Source organism: Amblyraja radiata, chromosome 25, assembly GCF_010909765.2.
Source record: "Amblyraja radiata isolate CabotCenter1 chromosome 25, sAmbRad1.1.pri, whole genome shotgun sequence".
Lineage (NCBI taxonomy): Eukaryota > Metazoa > Chordata > Chondrichthyes > Rajiformes > Rajidae > Amblyraja > Amblyraja radiata.
The window spans coordinates 34,163,978-34,181,110 of NC_045980.1; the positions used below are offsets into that span (position 1 = coordinate 34,163,978).

At 50.2% G+C, this 17,133-nt stretch overlaps 1 protein-coding gene across 1 annotated transcript in view; it reads left to right on the forward strand.

The window, feature by feature from the left end:
* LOC116987190 (WSC domain-containing protein 2-like) overlaps nt 1-17,133 on the forward strand; it is a 109,004-nt gene that overhangs the window by 25,318 nt on the left and 66,553 nt on the right. The window contains exons 2-3 of the mRNA XM_033043066.1: nt 14,914-15,028; nt 16,375-16,559. Coding sequence (XP_032898957.1) covers nt 14,914-15,028; nt 16,375-16,559 — 300 coding nt within the window. The remainder of the gene's footprint in view (nt 1-14,913; nt 15,029-16,374; nt 16,560-17,133) is intronic.

The window sequence follows — 17,133 nt, forward strand, 5'->3', positions numbered from 1 at the left end:
TATCTTTAATCAGACTTCACTGGAATGTATCTTGCACTGAACATTATTCCCTTCACCCTGTAACTGTACACTGTGTTCAGCTGATTTACATCGGTGAGACCAAGCGTAGGTTGGGCGATCGTTTCGCCGAACACCTCCGCTCAGTCCGCAATAACTTACCTGACCTCCCGGTGGCTCAGCACTTCAACTCCCCCTCCCATTCCCAATCCGACCTCTCTGTCCTGGGTCTCCTCCATTGCCAGAGTGAGCAACAGCGGAAATTGGAGGAACAGCACCTCATATTCCGTCTGGGGACCTTGCGTCCTTATGGCATTAACATTGAATTCTCCCATTTGGCTAGCCCTTGCTGTCTCCTCCCCTTCCTTAACCCTCTAGCTGTCTCCTCCCACCCTCCCATCCGCCCGCCCTCGGGCTCCTCCTCCTCCCCCCCTTTTCCTTCTTTCTTTCCCCACCCCCCATCAGTCTGAAGAAGGGTTTCGGCCCGAAACGTCACCTATTTCCTTCGCTCCATAGATGCTGCTGCACCCGCTGAGTTTCCCCAGCAATTTTGTGTACCTTTAATCAGACTTCACTGGAATGCATCTTGCACTGAACATTATTCCCTTCACCCTGTAACTGTACACTGTGTTCAGCTCGACAAGTTGCTACAAGCGCTGGGAGGCAGCAGCTCTACCCGCTGCACCACCGTGGCGTTTTGCTCTGGTTTACAAAAAAAATCAGCTGAAGAAGTGAATGTCGGAACGGCAACGGCCCCTCGAGCTCATTGCTCTTTGCAGGGACTGTAATTAGTCAGACAGGCCCAGCTGGAGCGGAACGCCACTGATTGTAATCGCGGCTGGATGGCAGGCGGCATTCTCTGTCCGCGCAGTCACCTCCGCATGCATTGACATTTATTCCGCACAGCTTGCAAACCTTAAACTCCCCTGGGGAAGGAGAGGAACAGATCCGGTTAGACGCATGCCCAGAGTAGGGGAATCGAGGACCAGAGGACATAGGTTTAAGGCGAAAGGGGGAAAGATTTAACAGGAACTATTTTACACAAAGGGCGGTGGGCGTATGGAACGAGCTGCCGGAGGAGGTAGTTGAGGCTGGGACTGGGACTATCCCAACGTTTAAGAAGCATTTGGACAGGTACAATGATAGGATGGTAGACAAAAGTGCTGGAGAAACTCAGCGGGCGCAGCAGCATCTATGGAGCGAAGGAAATAGGTAACGTTTCGGGACGAAACCCGGAAGGGTTTCGGCCCGAAACGTTGCCTATTTCCAGAAGGGTTTCGGCCCGAAACGTTGCCTATTTCCAGAAGGGTTTCGGCCCGAAACGTTGCCTATTTCCAGAAGGGTTTCGGCCCGAAACGTTGCCTATTTCCAGAAGTGTTTCGTCCCGAAACGTTGCCTATTTCCTTTGCTCCATAGATGCTGCTGCACCCGCTGAGTCTCTCCAGCACTTTTGTCTACCTTCGATTTTCCAGCATCTGCAGTTCCTTCTTAAACATATGGATAGGGCAGGTTTGGAGGGATTTGGACCTAACGCAGGCAGGTGGGACTAGTGTAGATGGGACTAGTGTGGGCAAGTTGGGCCGAAGGGCCTGTTTCCACGCTGTATCGGAGGGGGGGGGGGGGGGGGAGATTTAATATCAACCTGTGGGGTAACATTTTCACACAGAGGGTGGTGGGTGTATGGAACGAGCTGTCAGAGGAGGTAGTTAAGGCTGGGACTATCCCAACGTTTAAAAATATTTTGACAGGTACATGGATAGGACAGGTTTGGAGGGATGTGTATATATAACATATAAGATTGTTAAGGGCTTGGACACGCTAGAGGCAGGAAACATGTTCCCGATGTTGGGGGAGTCCAGAACCAGGGGCCACACAGTTTAAGAATAAGGAGTAAGCCATTTAGAACGGTGACGAGGAAACACTTTTTCTCACAGAGAGTGGTGAGTCTGTGGAATTCTCTGCCTCTGAGGGCGGTGGAGGCCGGTTCTCTGGACGCTTTCAAGAGAGAGCTAGATAGGGCTCTTAAAGATAGCGGAGTCAGGGAATATGGGGAGAAGGCAGGAACGGGGTACTGATTGCGGATGGTACACAAAATTGCTGGGGAAACTCAGCGGGTGCAGCAGCATCTATGGAGCGAAGGAAATAGGCGACGTTTCGGGCCGAAACCCTTCTTCAGAGCATCTGCAGTTCCCTTTTGAATACTGATTGGGGATGATCAGCCATGATCACATTGAATGGCGGTGCTGGATCAAAGGGCCGAATGGCCTACTCCTGCACCTATTATTGTCTATTCTAAGGAGACGGATTGAGTAGAACTTGTGGAGATGAGCCGTTGCACTAGCGAGCTCTCTGTGGGGACTGTGCTGCCTGCAGCACTGCTGTGCTCAGCTCCCCCTGCCTTCCCCTGTCTGCCTACACTAATAGCTCGGGCGCTGGCCTTCCACATCCTCCCCGAAACTCGGAAACAGTGAATTCACGGGAGAATCTTTTTAAGGATATCAGCGATGGATCCGTCAGCTCAGATCTCGGCATGCGGAGCGGTACATTCACGCTGTCAGCCTTCCGGGATGAGACCCTGAGGTTACAATTCACATGTTTGAAGCAGGTCGGCTGGGATTCTGGTTAGAGACTTAAGGAGATGGGATTCTCTAGGAGACTTAAGCACAGAGCAGTTGTGTGTAGCATGTTTATATTCCCTCACCACGTGGGAGGGGGCGGAAAGGCCGTTCGGCCCATCGTGCGGTTGCCAGGACTACACTCCACAGCCCCCTATAGTTTCCCACCCAAGATAGACAAACAGCTGGAGTGACTCAGCAGGACCGGCAGCATCTCAGTAACGGGTGACGTTTCGGGTCAAGACCCTTCTGAAACGTCGCCCATTCCTTCTCTCCATAGATGCTGCCCGTCCGGCTGAGTTACTCCAGCTTTTTGTCCCACGGAACAGGATACAAAATGGTTTCCCGGTCCACGACTCACGGTGGCGCAGCGGTAGAGTCATTGCCTCACAGCGCCAGAGACCCGGGTTCCATCCTGACTACGGGCGCTGACAGTACGGAGTTTGTACGTTCTCCCCGTGGCCTGCGTGGGTTTTCTCTGGGTGCTCAGGTTTCTTGCCGCATGTTGGGGGAGTCCAGAACCAGGGGCCACAGTTGAAGAATAAGGGGTAAGCCATTTAGAACGGAGATGAGGAAACACTTTTTCTCACAGAGAGTGGTGAGTCTGTGGAATTCTCTGCCTCAGAGGGCGGTGGAGGCATGTTCTCTGGATGCTTTCAAGAGAGAGTTAGATAGGGCTCTTAAAGATAGCGGAGTCAGGGGATATGGGGAGAAGGCAGGAACGGGGTACTGATTGGGGATGATCAGCCATGATCACATTGAATGGCGGTGCTGGCTCGAAGGGCCGAATGGCCTACTCCTGCACCTATTGTCTATTGTGGATGGTACACAAAAATGCTGGAGAAACTCAGCGGGTGCAGCAGCATCTATGGGGCGAAGGAAATAGGCGACGTTTCGGGCCGAATTTGGATGATCAGCCATGATCACATTGAATGGTGGTGCTGGCTCGAAGGGCTGAATGGCCTACTCCTGCACCTATTGTCTATTGACAAACACATAAAAAACAATCAATAATAGTGCAAAAAGGCACAGCAATGCGCAAGTCTGTGTAGTTTGGAGATTATTTGGAGGTTGTTGTGGGGAAGAAGCTGTTCCTGAACCTGGACGTTACAGTTTTCAGGCTCCTGGCCCTTCTTATCCTGAGGTGAGGTGTTGGCTATTAAGCGGAGTGCTTAATAACCCAGCATTTAATAGCCGCCCTCAACCTGGTGCCAAACCACTGGGGTACGAGTCTGGGCGGCAGTCTCGATGAGTTTATGCAGATTAAAAGGTTACTGACAGTAATGAGGCAACGATCTCTCACAGAATTGACAGTTAATGATCGCTGTGGAAATGACTTTGGTGCTGATGGGGAGGTTATGGATCATCCGTGTGCAGCAGGGAGATTCGTTCAGTCTCAATCGCAGAGTGATACAGCGTGGAAACAGGCCCTTCAGCCCAACTTGCCCACACTAGCCCCATCTACACTAGTCCCACCTGCCTGCGTTTGGTCCACATCCCTCCAATCCCGTCCTATCCATGTACTTGTCCAACTGTTTCTTAAACGTTGGGATAGTCCCAGCCTCAACTACCTCCTCCGGCAGCTCGTTCCGTACACCCACCACCCTTTGTGTAAAATAGTTCCCGTTAAATTTTTCCCCCTCACCTTAAACCTATTCCATAGGTGCAGGAGTAGGCCATTCGGCCCCTCGAGCCAGCACGGGATCAATGTGGTCATGGCTGATTATCCCCAATCAGAACCCCGTACCTGCCTTCTCCCCATATCCCCTGACTCTGCTACCTTTAAGAAACCTGTCCTATCCATGTATCTGTCTAACTGTTTCTTAAACGATGGGATAGTCCCAGCCTCAACTACCCACCACCCTTTGTGTGAAAAGGTTACCCCTCAGATTCCTATTAAATCTTTTCCCCCTTCACCTTGAACCTATGTCCTCTGGTCCTCGATTCCCCTACTCTGGTCAAGAGACTCTGTGCATCTACCCGATCTATTCCTCTCATGATTTTGTACACCTCTATAAGATCACCCCTCATCCTCCTGCGCTCCAAGGATAGAGACCCAGCCTACTCAACCTCTCCCTGTAGCTCGGGCCCCTCGGGTCGTGGTACCATCCGCACAAATCTTCTCCGTACCCTTTCCAGCTTGACCACATCTTTCCTATAACATGGTGCCATGTTTGTCAGCGGCTGTGCTGATGGCCCACAGACTCTCGAGGGACCCAACGGCCTCTTGCGTGTTGGTTCGGCAAGGCCGCAAGAAATCGCGGAGAATTGTGGTGACTAGGCCCTAGACCATCGCACAAACCAACCTGATCTCCCGGTGGCTCAGCACTTCAACTCCCCCTCCCATTCCCAATCTGACCTCTCTGTCCTGGGTCTCCTCCACTGTCAGAGTGAGGCCCACCGCAAATTGGAGGAACAGCACTTCATATTTTGCTTGGGCACTTTACACCCCAGCGGTATGAACATTGACTTCTCTAACTTCAGATAGCCCTTGCTTTCCCTCTCTCCCCTTCCCCTTCCCAGTTCTCCCACCAGTCTCATTGTTCCCGCCCATTTTCTACCTTTTTCACGTCCCACCCCCACATCTGGTCTCGACCCGAAACGTCACCTATTCCTTCTCTCCACAGATGCTGCCTCGCCCGCTGAGTTACTCCAGCATTTTGTGTCTCCCTTCCATGTTCAGTTTAATTTATAAGGGAATAAGTCCGATCAAGGATAGTCCGAGGGTCACCAATGAGGTAGATAGTAGTTCAGGACCGCTCTCTGGTTGTGGTAGGATGGTTCACCTGCCTGATAACAGCTGGGAAGAAACTGTCCCTGAATCTGGAGACCTTTAAACTGTATTTAGGCTTCTGAGACACAGCATGGAAACAGGCCCTTCGGCCCATCGAGTCCGTGCCGACCAGCAATCACCCCGTACACTAGCACTATCCTACACACTAGGGCCAATTTTTATAAATTTACAGAAGGCAATTAACCTACAAACCTGCACGTCTTTAGAGTGTGGGAGGAAACCGGAGCATCCAGAGAAAACCCACGCAGGTCACGGGGAGAACGTGCAAACTCCGACAGACAGCACCCGTTGTCAGGATTGAAACCGGGTCTCTGGCGCTGTGAGGCAGCGACTCTACCCACAGCCACCGTGCCAACCTGTGGTGGCATGTTCTATGTTCAATGAGCAAATCGGTAATACCATTCATAGAAACATAGAAAATAGGTGCAGGAGGAGGCCATTCGGCCCTTCGAGCCAGCACCGCCATTCATTGTGATCATGGCTGATCGTCCCCAATCAATAACCCGTGCCTGCCTTCTCCCCATATCCCTTGAGTCTGCTTCTTCTTCTTGCGTATGGCGTGCACAGCCTAAAGTTGTAGGGCAACTTGTTCTCAAGTTCAAGTTCAAGTTCAAGTGAGTTTATTGTCATGTGTCCCTGTATAGGACAATGAAATTCTTGCTTTGCTTAAGCACACAGAAAATAGTAGGCATTTACTACAAAACAGATAAATGTGTCCATATATCATGATATAAATATATACACACATGAATAAATAAACTGGTAGTGCAAATAACTGAAAGTGGTTGCTAATAATCAGAGTTTTGTCCGAGCCAGGTTTAATAGCCTGATGGCTGAGGGGAAGTAGCTATTCCTGAACCTGGTTGTTGCAGTCTTCAGGCTCCTGTACCTTCTACCTGAAGGTAGCAGGGAGATGAGTGTGTGGCCAGGATGGTGTGGGTCTTTGATGATACTGCCAGCCTTTTTGAGGCAGCGACTGCGATAAATCCCCTCGATGGAAGGAAGGTCAGAGCCGATGATGGACTGGGCAGTGTTTACTACTTTTTGTAGTCTTTTCCTCTCCAGGGCGCTCAAATTTCCGAACCAAGCCACGATGCAACCGGTCAGCATGCTCTCGACTGTGCACCTGTAGAAGTTAGAGAGAGTCTTCCTTGACAATCCGACTCTCCGTAATCTCCGTAATGTTCTATTTGATCTTATTTGATTGTGCACGCCAGGTTGATTGCATTCATCGAAACAGGGCGGACCACGTGAAGGTTGCAATCTCCCACCCCATCCCTTGACTCCACCAGCCCCTAGAGCTCTATCTAACTCTCTCTTAAATCCATCCAGTGACTTGGCCTCCACTGCCCTCTGTGGCAGGGAATTCCACATATTCGCAACTCTCTGGGTGAAAAACTTTTTTTTCCTCACCTCAGTCTTAAATGGCCTCCCCTTTATTCTACGAACTTCATTCAGTCCTTGATTCACCACCGAGGTTAAACCTTTGATCGGATACGAGAAAATACTTCTTATACTGCGGCGAGATTGGGAAATCTTGTGATTATATATTGGGATTCTCATCCACACTCTAAACCTTCCAGCGCATTGCAGACATAGGCAGTCACGTAACTTGGAAGACTTTTATCGATTTAACAATAGCACTTTATGACATTTTTTAATGTTATTTCTCTATGTTTTATAAAAGCCCGCTTTGTTTTCCTGCAGCAGCTTTATAGCTGTGGAAAGTTGGAATTAGTCCGGGGGGTGTGGGGGTGGGGAAACCAATTCATGCAGATAGTGTTTGCGGAAGTACGCAAAGGGCCACCAAAGAGATGTATCAGCAGAGCCATCTCCATCATCAAAGACCCCCTACCACCCATCGCATCACATATTCTCCATCCTGCCATCTGGGAAGAGGTACAGGAGCATTAGCTGCAAAACCAGCAGGATGCTCCTCAGCTTCTTCCCGCAGGCTATAAGACTGTTAAACGGACTTTGCCCCCTGCCAAAGTATCGCGCACCAACCACCAACCTGGACACACTGCAGCAGCTGCCGATCGGAACGCCTGTTGATGTTCAGTAGAGAGTAGAGTGTTTAATTTGTTCATGATATATGTATTTTTATTTCTATTTATTTTTTTACTGCACACTGAATGGACACTGGTTAAGCAAGGTTTTTTTGTTTCCTCTGGGTATGTGAGTACTCAGGAAAATGACAATAAAGATATACTATACTATACTATACCTGTAATGAGAATGTGTAGGGAGGAACTGCAGATGCTGGTTTAAACCAAAGGTAGACGCAAACTGCTGGAGTAACTCAGCGGGACGGGCAGCGTCTCTGGAGGTGAGATTTCGGGTCGAGACCCTTCTTCAGACTGATGTCAGGGGAGTGGGAAGTGCAGAGAAAGTCGGAGACAGTGAGACTGGTGGGAGAACTGGGAAGGGGGAGGGGATGGAGAGAGAGGGAGAGCAAGGGCTATTTGAAGTTAGGGAAGTCAATGTTCATACCGCTGGGGTGTAAGCTGCCCATGATGAGAAGGGGTCCATCTGAAGTGGGTGGCACGGTGGCGCAGCGGTAGAGTTGCTGCCTTACAGCGCCGGGGACCCGGGTTCGATCCCGACTACAGTCTCTGTCTGCATGGTTTTTCTCCGAGATCTTCCGTCTCCTCCCACACTCCAAAGACGTACAGGTTTATAGGTTGACTGACTGGATATGAGTGTAAATTGTCCCCAGTGTGTGTGGGATAGCGTTAGTGTGTGCGGGGATCGCTGGTCGGCGCGGACCCGGTGGGCCGAAGGGCCTGTTTCCGCGCTGTATCTCTAAACTACACTAAACTAAACTACAAATCTGAACTCATGCAGTTAAATCTAATGAGCATAATCGGAATACAAAGCCTAATGCCCCTGTCCCACTTGGGAAACCTGAACGGAAACCTCTGGAGACTTTGCGCCCCACCCAAGGTTTCCGTGCGGTTCCCGGAGGTTGCAGGTGGTTGCCGGAGGTTGCAGGTAGTGGAAGCAGGTAGGGAGACTGACAAAAACCTCCGGGAACCGCACGGAAACCTTGGGTGGGGCGCAAAGTCTCCAGAGGTTTCCGTTCAGGTTTTCTAAGTGGGGCAGGGGCATAACAACCTCTGCCCTTGGAACAGCGGGCTCTTTAGGATGTGACGCATGGTGAGGTGCAGATGGAGTCAATGGAAGGGAGGTTGGTTTGGCTCGAAGGTCTGGGCCGCGTCCACAACTCTCTTCAATTTCTTACGATACCATACGATACCATTGGCAGGAGTCCAGAACCAGGGGCCACACACAGTTTAAGAATAAGGGGTAAGCCATTTAGAACGGAGACTAGGAAACACTTTTTCACACAGAGTTGTGAGTCTGTGGAATTCTCTGCCTCAGAGGGCAGTGGAGGCCAGTTCTCTGGATGCTTTCAAGAGAGAGCTAGATAGGGCTCTTAAAGATAGCGGAGTCAGGGGATATGGGGAGAAGGCAGGAACGGGGTACTGATTGGGGATGATCAGCCATGATCACATTGAATGGCGGCGCTGGCTCGAAGGGCCGAATGGCCTACTCCTGCACCTATTGTCCATTGCCTATTGATACGATAGAACTTTTCAAGAGAGAGTTAGTTTTAGAGAGTCAGTTCTTGGGGCTAAAGGAATCAAGGGATATGGGGGGGGAAAGCCGGAACAGGGAAGGTGATTTTAGATGATCAGCCATGATCATATTGATTGGCTCGAAGGGCAGAATGGCCTACTCCTGCACCTATTGTCTATGTTTCTATGACTTTATTTATCCCAGGAGGGAAATTGATCATAAAAACACAAAATATACAAAACACAAAATACATGAAAACATGAAATTAAAGGGCTTGGGGGATGTCAAGTCTTGTCAAGTCTACTTTATTTTTCACATACACAAATAAAGTTGACTTGACTTCACTTGACATCCCCTTGATATGTGCAAAGATTGGGGGGCGGGGGCGAGTGGGAGTCCGTCTACCCCCACGACAGAGAGGGGCAGGAGTTGTACCGTTTGATAGCCACAGGGGAAGAAGGATCTCCTGTGGCGTTCCACGCTGCATCTTGGTGGGAACCAGTCTGTTGCTGAAGGTGCTCCTCAGGTTGACAGGGGATCTTTGCGCCCTTGCGCTCTTTGATGGAGCCGTTCCCCAAACCGTGCTGGGATGCAACGCTTTCCGCGGCGCATCTGTAGAAGTTGGTGAGAGTTGTCGGGGTCTTGCCGAACTTCCTAAGTAGAGAAAAATGCTGGAGAAACTCAGTGGGTGCAGCAGCATCTATGGAGCGAAGGAAATAGGCATTGTTTCGGGCCGAAACCCGGAAGGGTTTCGGCCCGAAACGTTGCCTATTTCCAGAAGGGTTTCGGCCCGAAACGTTGCCTATTTCCAGAAGGGTTGCGGCCCGAAACGTTGCCTATTTCCAGAAGGGTTTCGGCCCGAAACGTTGCCTATTTCCAGAAGGGTTTCGGCCCGAAACGTTGCCTATTTCCAGAAGGGTTTTCGGCCCGAAACGTTGCCTATCTCCTTCGCTCCATAGATGCTGCCGCACCCGCTGAGTTTCTCCAGCATTTTTGTCTACCTTCGATTTTCCAGCATCTGCACAGTTCCTTCTTAAACAAAATTCCTAAGTAGAGACGTTGGCGCGCCTCCGTGCCAGTTGCTTGACCCATCTCGTTGACCGACAACATGCCCATTGTTTTTTTCCAATTGATGCTCACTATCAGGTAGACGCACAGAGTCTCTTGCCCAGATTAGGAGAATCGAGGACCACGCCATAGTAATCTATGACTCTGTGACTCTCTGATGTTTAAGAAAGAACTGCAGATGCTGGAAAAATCGAAGGTAGATAAAAATGCTGGAGAAACTCAGCGGGTGAGGCAGCATCTATGGAGCGAAGGAATAGGTGACGTTTCGGGTCCTCAGACTGAAGAAGGGTCTCGACCCAGAACGTCGCCTATTCCTTCGCTCCATAGATGCTGCCTCACCCGCTGAGTTTCTCCAGCATTTTTGTTTACCTACGACTCTCTGGCATAGGTTGAAGGTGAAGGGGGAAAAGATTTAAAGGGAGGAGTTACGAGGATGTTGCCAGGACCCGAGGGTGTGAGTTACAGGGAGAGGTTGAGTAAAGTGGGTCTCTATTCCTTGGAGCACAGGTGGATGAGGGGTGATCTTATAGAGGTGTATAAAATCATGAGAGGAATAGATCGGGTAGAGGCACAGAGTCTCTTGCCCAGAGTAGGGGAATCGAGGACCAGAGGACATAGGTTCAAGGTGAAGGGAGAAAAGATTTAATAGGAATCCGAGGGGTACCTTCTTCACACAAAGGGTGGTGGGTGCATGGAACGAGCTGCCAGAGGAGGTAGTTGAGGCTGGGACTATCTCAACGTTTGGACAGGTACATGGATAGGACAGGTTTGGAGGGATACAGACCAAATGGTGGCCGATCAGGAAAAGGGGAGATGCAACGAGACCTGTGTGTCATGGTACACCAGTCATTGAAAGTAGGCATGCAGGTGCAGCAGGCAGTGAAGAAAGCGAATGATATGTTGGCTTTCATAGCAAAGGGATTTGAGTATAGGAGCAGGGAGGTTCTACTGCAGTTGTACAGGGTCTTGGTGAGACCACACCTGGAGTATTGCGTACAGTTTTGGTCTCCAAATCTGAGGAAGGACATTATTGCCATAGAGGGAGTGCAGAGAAGGTTCACCAGACTGATTCCTGGGATGTCAGGACTGTCTTATGAAGAAAGACTGGATAGACTTGGTTTATACTCTCTAGAATTTAGGAGATTGAGAGGGGATCTTATAGAAACTTACAAAATTCTTAAGGGGTTGGACAGGCTAGATGCAGGAAGATTGTTCTCGATGTTGGGGAAGTCCAGGACAAGGGGTCACAGCTTAAGGATAAGGGGGAAATCCTTTAAAACCGAGACGAGAAAAACCTTTTTCACGCAGAGAGTGGTGAATCTCTGGAACTCTCTGCCACAGAGGGTAGTTGAGGCCACAGTTCATTGGCTATATTTAAGAGGGAGTTAGATGTGGCCCTTGTGGCTAAAGGGATCAGGGGGTATGGAGAGAAGGCAGGTACGGGATACTGAGTTGGATGATCATATTGAATGGCGGTGCAGGCTCGAAGGGCCGAATGGCCTACTCCTGCACCTATTTTCTATGTTTCTATGTCTATGTTTCTAAATACGGGCAGGTGGGACTAGTGTAGCTGGGACACGTTGGCCGATGTGGGCAAGTTGGGCCTGTTTCCACGCTGCATCACCCTCTGACACGAATACAATGGTTTCTTTCATTCACTGGTGAAGTGCAGCTGAGGTCTTCACTGCAAGGTTGACTAGATGCCGTTAATGACTTTCTCGTTTTCAAGAAGTGTTTCAATTGCCTTGCTAATGGGGATATTGATCGGTCGATGCGGTGCCCTTTACATATTCCCCACACGCATACACGCATACGGCTCCTGCATGAAAAGACGGCATCAGCCACTGATTGATTCCAGGTCCTGAACTGCAGCGGAAAGTAGATCTGAAATCAACTCTTAAATAGCACAAGGTTTGGAACTTGGATCAGAAAGCTGCTACGAAACGGAAGACCGATTGGTATTGTTATTCATTTCACTTAGGCCAAGGAGTCATCCAGGAAGGCAGTTGTTAGTCTTTAGAGTCATAGACTGATCCAGCGTGGAAACAGGCCCTTCGGCCCAACTCGCCCACACCAACCAACATGCCCCATCTACACTAGTCCCACCTGCCTGCATTTGGCCCACATTCCTCCAAACCTGTCCAATCCATGTCCCTGTCCAAATGTTTTAAGAGTCTTGGTGGCCCAGCGGTAGAGTTGCTGCCTTGCAGCGATTGCAGCGCTGGAGATCCGGGTTCGATCCCGACTGCGGGTGCTGTCCGTACGGAGTTTGTGCGTTCTCCCCGTGGCCTGCGTGGGTTTTCTGCGAGATCTTTGGTTTCCTCCCACACTCCAAAGGCGTACAGGTTTGTCAGTTAATTGGCTTGGTAAATTTTAAAAATTGTTTCTCGTGGGAGTGGGATAGTGTTAATGTGTGGGGGTCGGTGCGGACTCGATGGGCCGAAGGGCCTGTTTCCGCGCTGTATCTCTGAACTAAGCTAAACTATTGTCTTAGCATCATAGAGTCATGCAACGTGGAAACAGGCCCTTCAGCACGGTGGCGCAGCGGTAAAGTCGCTGCCTTACAACACCAAAGACCCCGGTTCGATTCTGACCTCGGATGCTGTCTGTACGGAGTTTGCGCGTTCTCCCCGTGACCTGCGTGGGTTTTCTCCGGGCGCTCCGGTTTCCTCCCACATCCCAAAAAGACGTGCAGGTTTGTAGGTTAATTGGCTTCAGTAAAAATTGAAAATTGCCCCTAGTGTGTGTAGGATAGTGTTGGTGTGCGGGGATCGCTGGTCGGCACGGACTCGGTGGGCCGAAGGGCCTGTTTCTGCGCTGTGTCCCGAAAGTCGATACCCTAAAGACTCTAAGACATTCAGGTTTGTAGGTTAAAACGAAATGTTATTCATGACATTCCCTTATCATGTATCTGTACACTGTGGACGGCTCGATTCTAATCATGTATAGTCTTTCCGCTGACTGGTTAGCCCGCAACAAAAAGCTTTTCACTGTACCTCGGTACAAAGTGACAATAGATGGAAACTGTAACGGAACTAATTGGCTTTGGTAAAAATTGCAATTTGCGTGTGTGTTTTGGATTGTGTAGGTGTGCGGGGATGGCAGATCGGCGCGGACTCGGTGGGCTGAAGGGCCTGTTGCCGCGCTGTATCTCGAAAACTAATAGCCCTGTCCCACGGTGCGAGTTCATTCCAAGAGCTCTCCGCGGGTATTAAAAAAAACTCGCGGTAAACACGGAGAATGAATGTAGCGGGTACGTCGGAGCTCGGGGACGTCTCTTGGCGCTAACGGCAGGTACTCGGGAAGACTCGCTAACGGCGGGTAAGCGCGGGAAGGCTGGTGAAGATTTTTTCAGCGTGTTGAAAAATGTCCAACGAGGGCCCCCGAGTACCGACGAGCGGCCATTACCGCAAATCTCCGAGCTCGAATCCGGGCAAACTCGGGGGAGAGCTCTTGGAATGAACTCGACAGGGGTTTAAAATAAATTATTAGCAGGTTTAAGAAGGAACTGCAGATGCTGGGTGATTGAAGGTAGACAAAAATGCTGGAGAAACTCAGCGGGCGAGGCAGCATCTATGGAGCGAAGGAAATAGGCGACGCCTATTTCCTTCGCTCCATAGATGCTGCCTCGCCCGCTGAGTTTCTCCAGCATTTTTGCCTACCTTAAATTATTACCCAATGTCGCTGGGAATTTGATGGGACCATCTTGGCGATAGAAAGGAAATTAAATACATAAGCCTGTTTGAATGAGTGGATTATCCGCTAATCTTCACCATTTGTTAGCAAATTCCGTTGTTTTAATCTTTAATTTATGATGAGATGCTCGGCAGTCTCACACAGCATGACCTTGTGAAGTTAGCTACAGTGGCAAATTAGCATGAGACTGTTTGTACGGAACTCGTGGGTAAGTAGGTCATCGAGTCGTTGCAAATTACGGCGTGCCTCTTGCGCTGAATAGACAATAGGTGCAGGAGTAGGCCATTCGGCCCTTCGAGCCAGCACCGCCATTCAATAGACAATAGACAATAGGTGCAGGAGTAGGCCATTCGGCCCTTCGAGCCAGCGCCGCCATTCAATGTGATCATGGCTGATCATCCCCAATCAGTACCCCGTTCCTGCCTTCTCCCCATATCCCCTGACTCCGCTATCTTTAAGAGCCCTATCTTGCTCTCTCTTGAAAGCATTCAGAGAACCGGCCTCCACCGCCCTCTGAGGCAGAGAATTCCACAGACTCACCACTCTCTGTGAGAAAAAGTGTTTCCTCGTCTCCGTTCTAAATGGCTTACCCCTTATTCCTAAACTGTGTGGCCCCTGGTTCTGGACTCCCCCAACATCGGGAACATGTTTCCTGCCTCTAGCGTGTCCAAACCCTTAACAATCTTATATGTTTCAATGAGATATCCTCTCATCCTTCTAAACTCCAGAGTGTACAAGCCCAGCCGCTCCATTCTCTCAGCATATGACAGTCCCGCCAGCCCGGGAATTAACCTTGTAAACCTACGCTGCACTCCCTCAATAGCAAGAATGTCCTTCCTCAAATTAGGGGACCAAAACTGCACACAATACTCCAGGTGTGGTCTCACTAGGGCCCTGTACAACTGCAGAAGGACCTCTTTGCTCCTATATTCGATTCCTCGTGTTATAAATTCCATTACCGTTGCTGAAGAAGGGTCTCGACCCGAAACGTCGCCCGTTCCTTCTCCCCTGAGATGCTGCCTGTCCCGCTGAGTTACTCCAGCATTTTGTGCCGATCTTCGATTTAATCTTCCTTCCTACGCGCTATTTCTTGTGAATCTCTGCGTATTTTATTTGTCACTATCGTGTGAACCTTGTGTACTTTCTCTCCCCCCCCCCCAGCGAAGTATATTGGCTGTTATCTGGACAGCAACAAGCAGCGGGCGTTGAGAGGAACGGCCTTCTTCGACTACAGGAAGATGACCATATTCCGTTGTCAGGACAACTGCGCTGAGAGGTAGGGTCGTGGCATTTGACCTCATGCTCTTGTCCAGCTATGTTTATTGCAATATCACAATTATAATATTTTCCAGCTTTAGTTTTGTTTATTTAAATAGACTATTTAACCTTATAACCTGAAAATGAAAATAGAAAGGAAAAAGAGTTTCCTATTTTCAGAGATGTTTTCAAGAGAGAGTTTTATGGCCCTGTCCCACGGTAGGAGTTCATTCCGAGCGCTCTCCCGAGTTTAAAAAAAAATCAAGCACGGAGAATGAACGTAGCGGCTCGTAACGCTAACGGCAGGCACTCGGGAAGACTCGCTAACGGCAGGTAAACTCGGGAAGACTCGTGAAGATTTTTCAACATGTTCAATAATGTCCACGAGAGCCCCGAGTACCGACGAGCGGCCATTACCGTAAATCTCCGAGTTCGAATCAGGGCAAACTCGGGAGAACTCTTGGAATGAACTCGTACAGTGGGACAGGGGCTTTTAGATTGAGTTATTGGGCCAAACGGAATCAAGGGATATGGGGGAGAAAGCAGGAACGGGGTACTGATTCTGGATGATCAGCCTTGATCATATTGAATGGGCCGAATGGCCTATTCCTAACACCTATTGTCCATGTTTCTATGCCACACATCAGGGTGTCACGGTGGCGCAGTGGTAGAGATGCTGCCTGATGGTTCGATCCCAACCATGGGGCGCTGTCTGTGCGGAGTTTGCACGTTCTCCCCGTGACCTGCGTGGGTTTCAGTGCTGTATCTCTAAACTAAAGTCAAAAACTAAACCCTGGGGACAATTTACAGAAGCTAATTAACTGACAAACCTGTATCTCTAAACTAAACTAAACTGAACTGAAGATAGACACAGAACGCTGGAGTGACTCAACGAGTCAGGCTGCATCTCTAGAGAGAAGGAGTGGGTGACGTTTCGGGTTGAGACCCTTCTTCAGACTAAACTAAACTAATCAATAGACAACAGGTGCAGGAGTAGGCCATTCGGCCCTTCGAGCCAGCACCACTATTCAATGTGATCATCCCCAATCAGTACCCCGTTCCTGCCTTCTCCCCATATCCCCGGACTCCGCCATTTTTAAGAGCCCTATCTAGCTCTCTCTTGAAAGCATCCAGAGAACCCGCCTCCACCGCCCTCTGAGGCAGAGAATTCCACAAACTCTCTGTGTGAAAAAGTGTTTCCTCGTCTCCGTTCTAAATGGCTTACTCCTTATTCTTAAACTGTGGCCCCTGGTTCTGGACTCGACCCAATGGTATCGTATGGTATCGTAAAAAAATTGAAGAGAGTTGTGGACTACATCGGATGACCATACAAGAATGAACACGCTGTCTTGCTTTTCTCTCCAGGGGCTATCAATACGCGGGCCTGGAGTTTGGAGCCGAGTGTTACTGTGGCCACAGGATCCAGACTGTGAACACCAGCGACACAGAGTGCAGCATGGAGTGTAAAGGGGAGAAGACCAGCACGTGTGGCGGCCCCAACCGTCTGTCCGTCTACCGTCTGGAGCTGGCGCGTGAATCCGCCCGCCGTTGTAAGCACGGTCACGCCCATTCAGCCCCCCCCCCCCCCCATGCCGCCCGTCTCTCCGCGGACGCTGCCCGTCCCGCTGAAATATAGAGTCATAGAATGATGACTGCTGCTAGTGTACGGGGGATCGCTGGTCGGCAGGGACTATGATCTGAAGGTCCACCTCTCTTCCCCCCCCACCCCCCCCCCCCCTCCCCTTCCCCATCCCCCCCCCCCATCCTTCTAAACTCGAACGAGTACAGGCCCAGAGCCACCAAATGCTTCTAATCGAGTCAAAGAGTGATACAGCGCGGAAACAGGCCCTTCGGCCCAACTTGCCCACACCGCCCAACATGTCCCAGCTGCACTAATCCCACCTGCCGCCGTTTGGTCCATATCCCTCCAAACAATAGGCCATAGGTGCAGGAGTAGGCCATTCGGCCCCTCGAGCCAGCACTGGATCAATGTGTAACATGGCTGATCATCCCCAATCAGAACCCCGCTCCTGCCTTCTCCCCATATCCCCTGACTCCGCTATCTTTCAGAGCCCTATCTAGGGAGAGATAGATCAGCCACGATTGAATGACAGAGCAGACCTG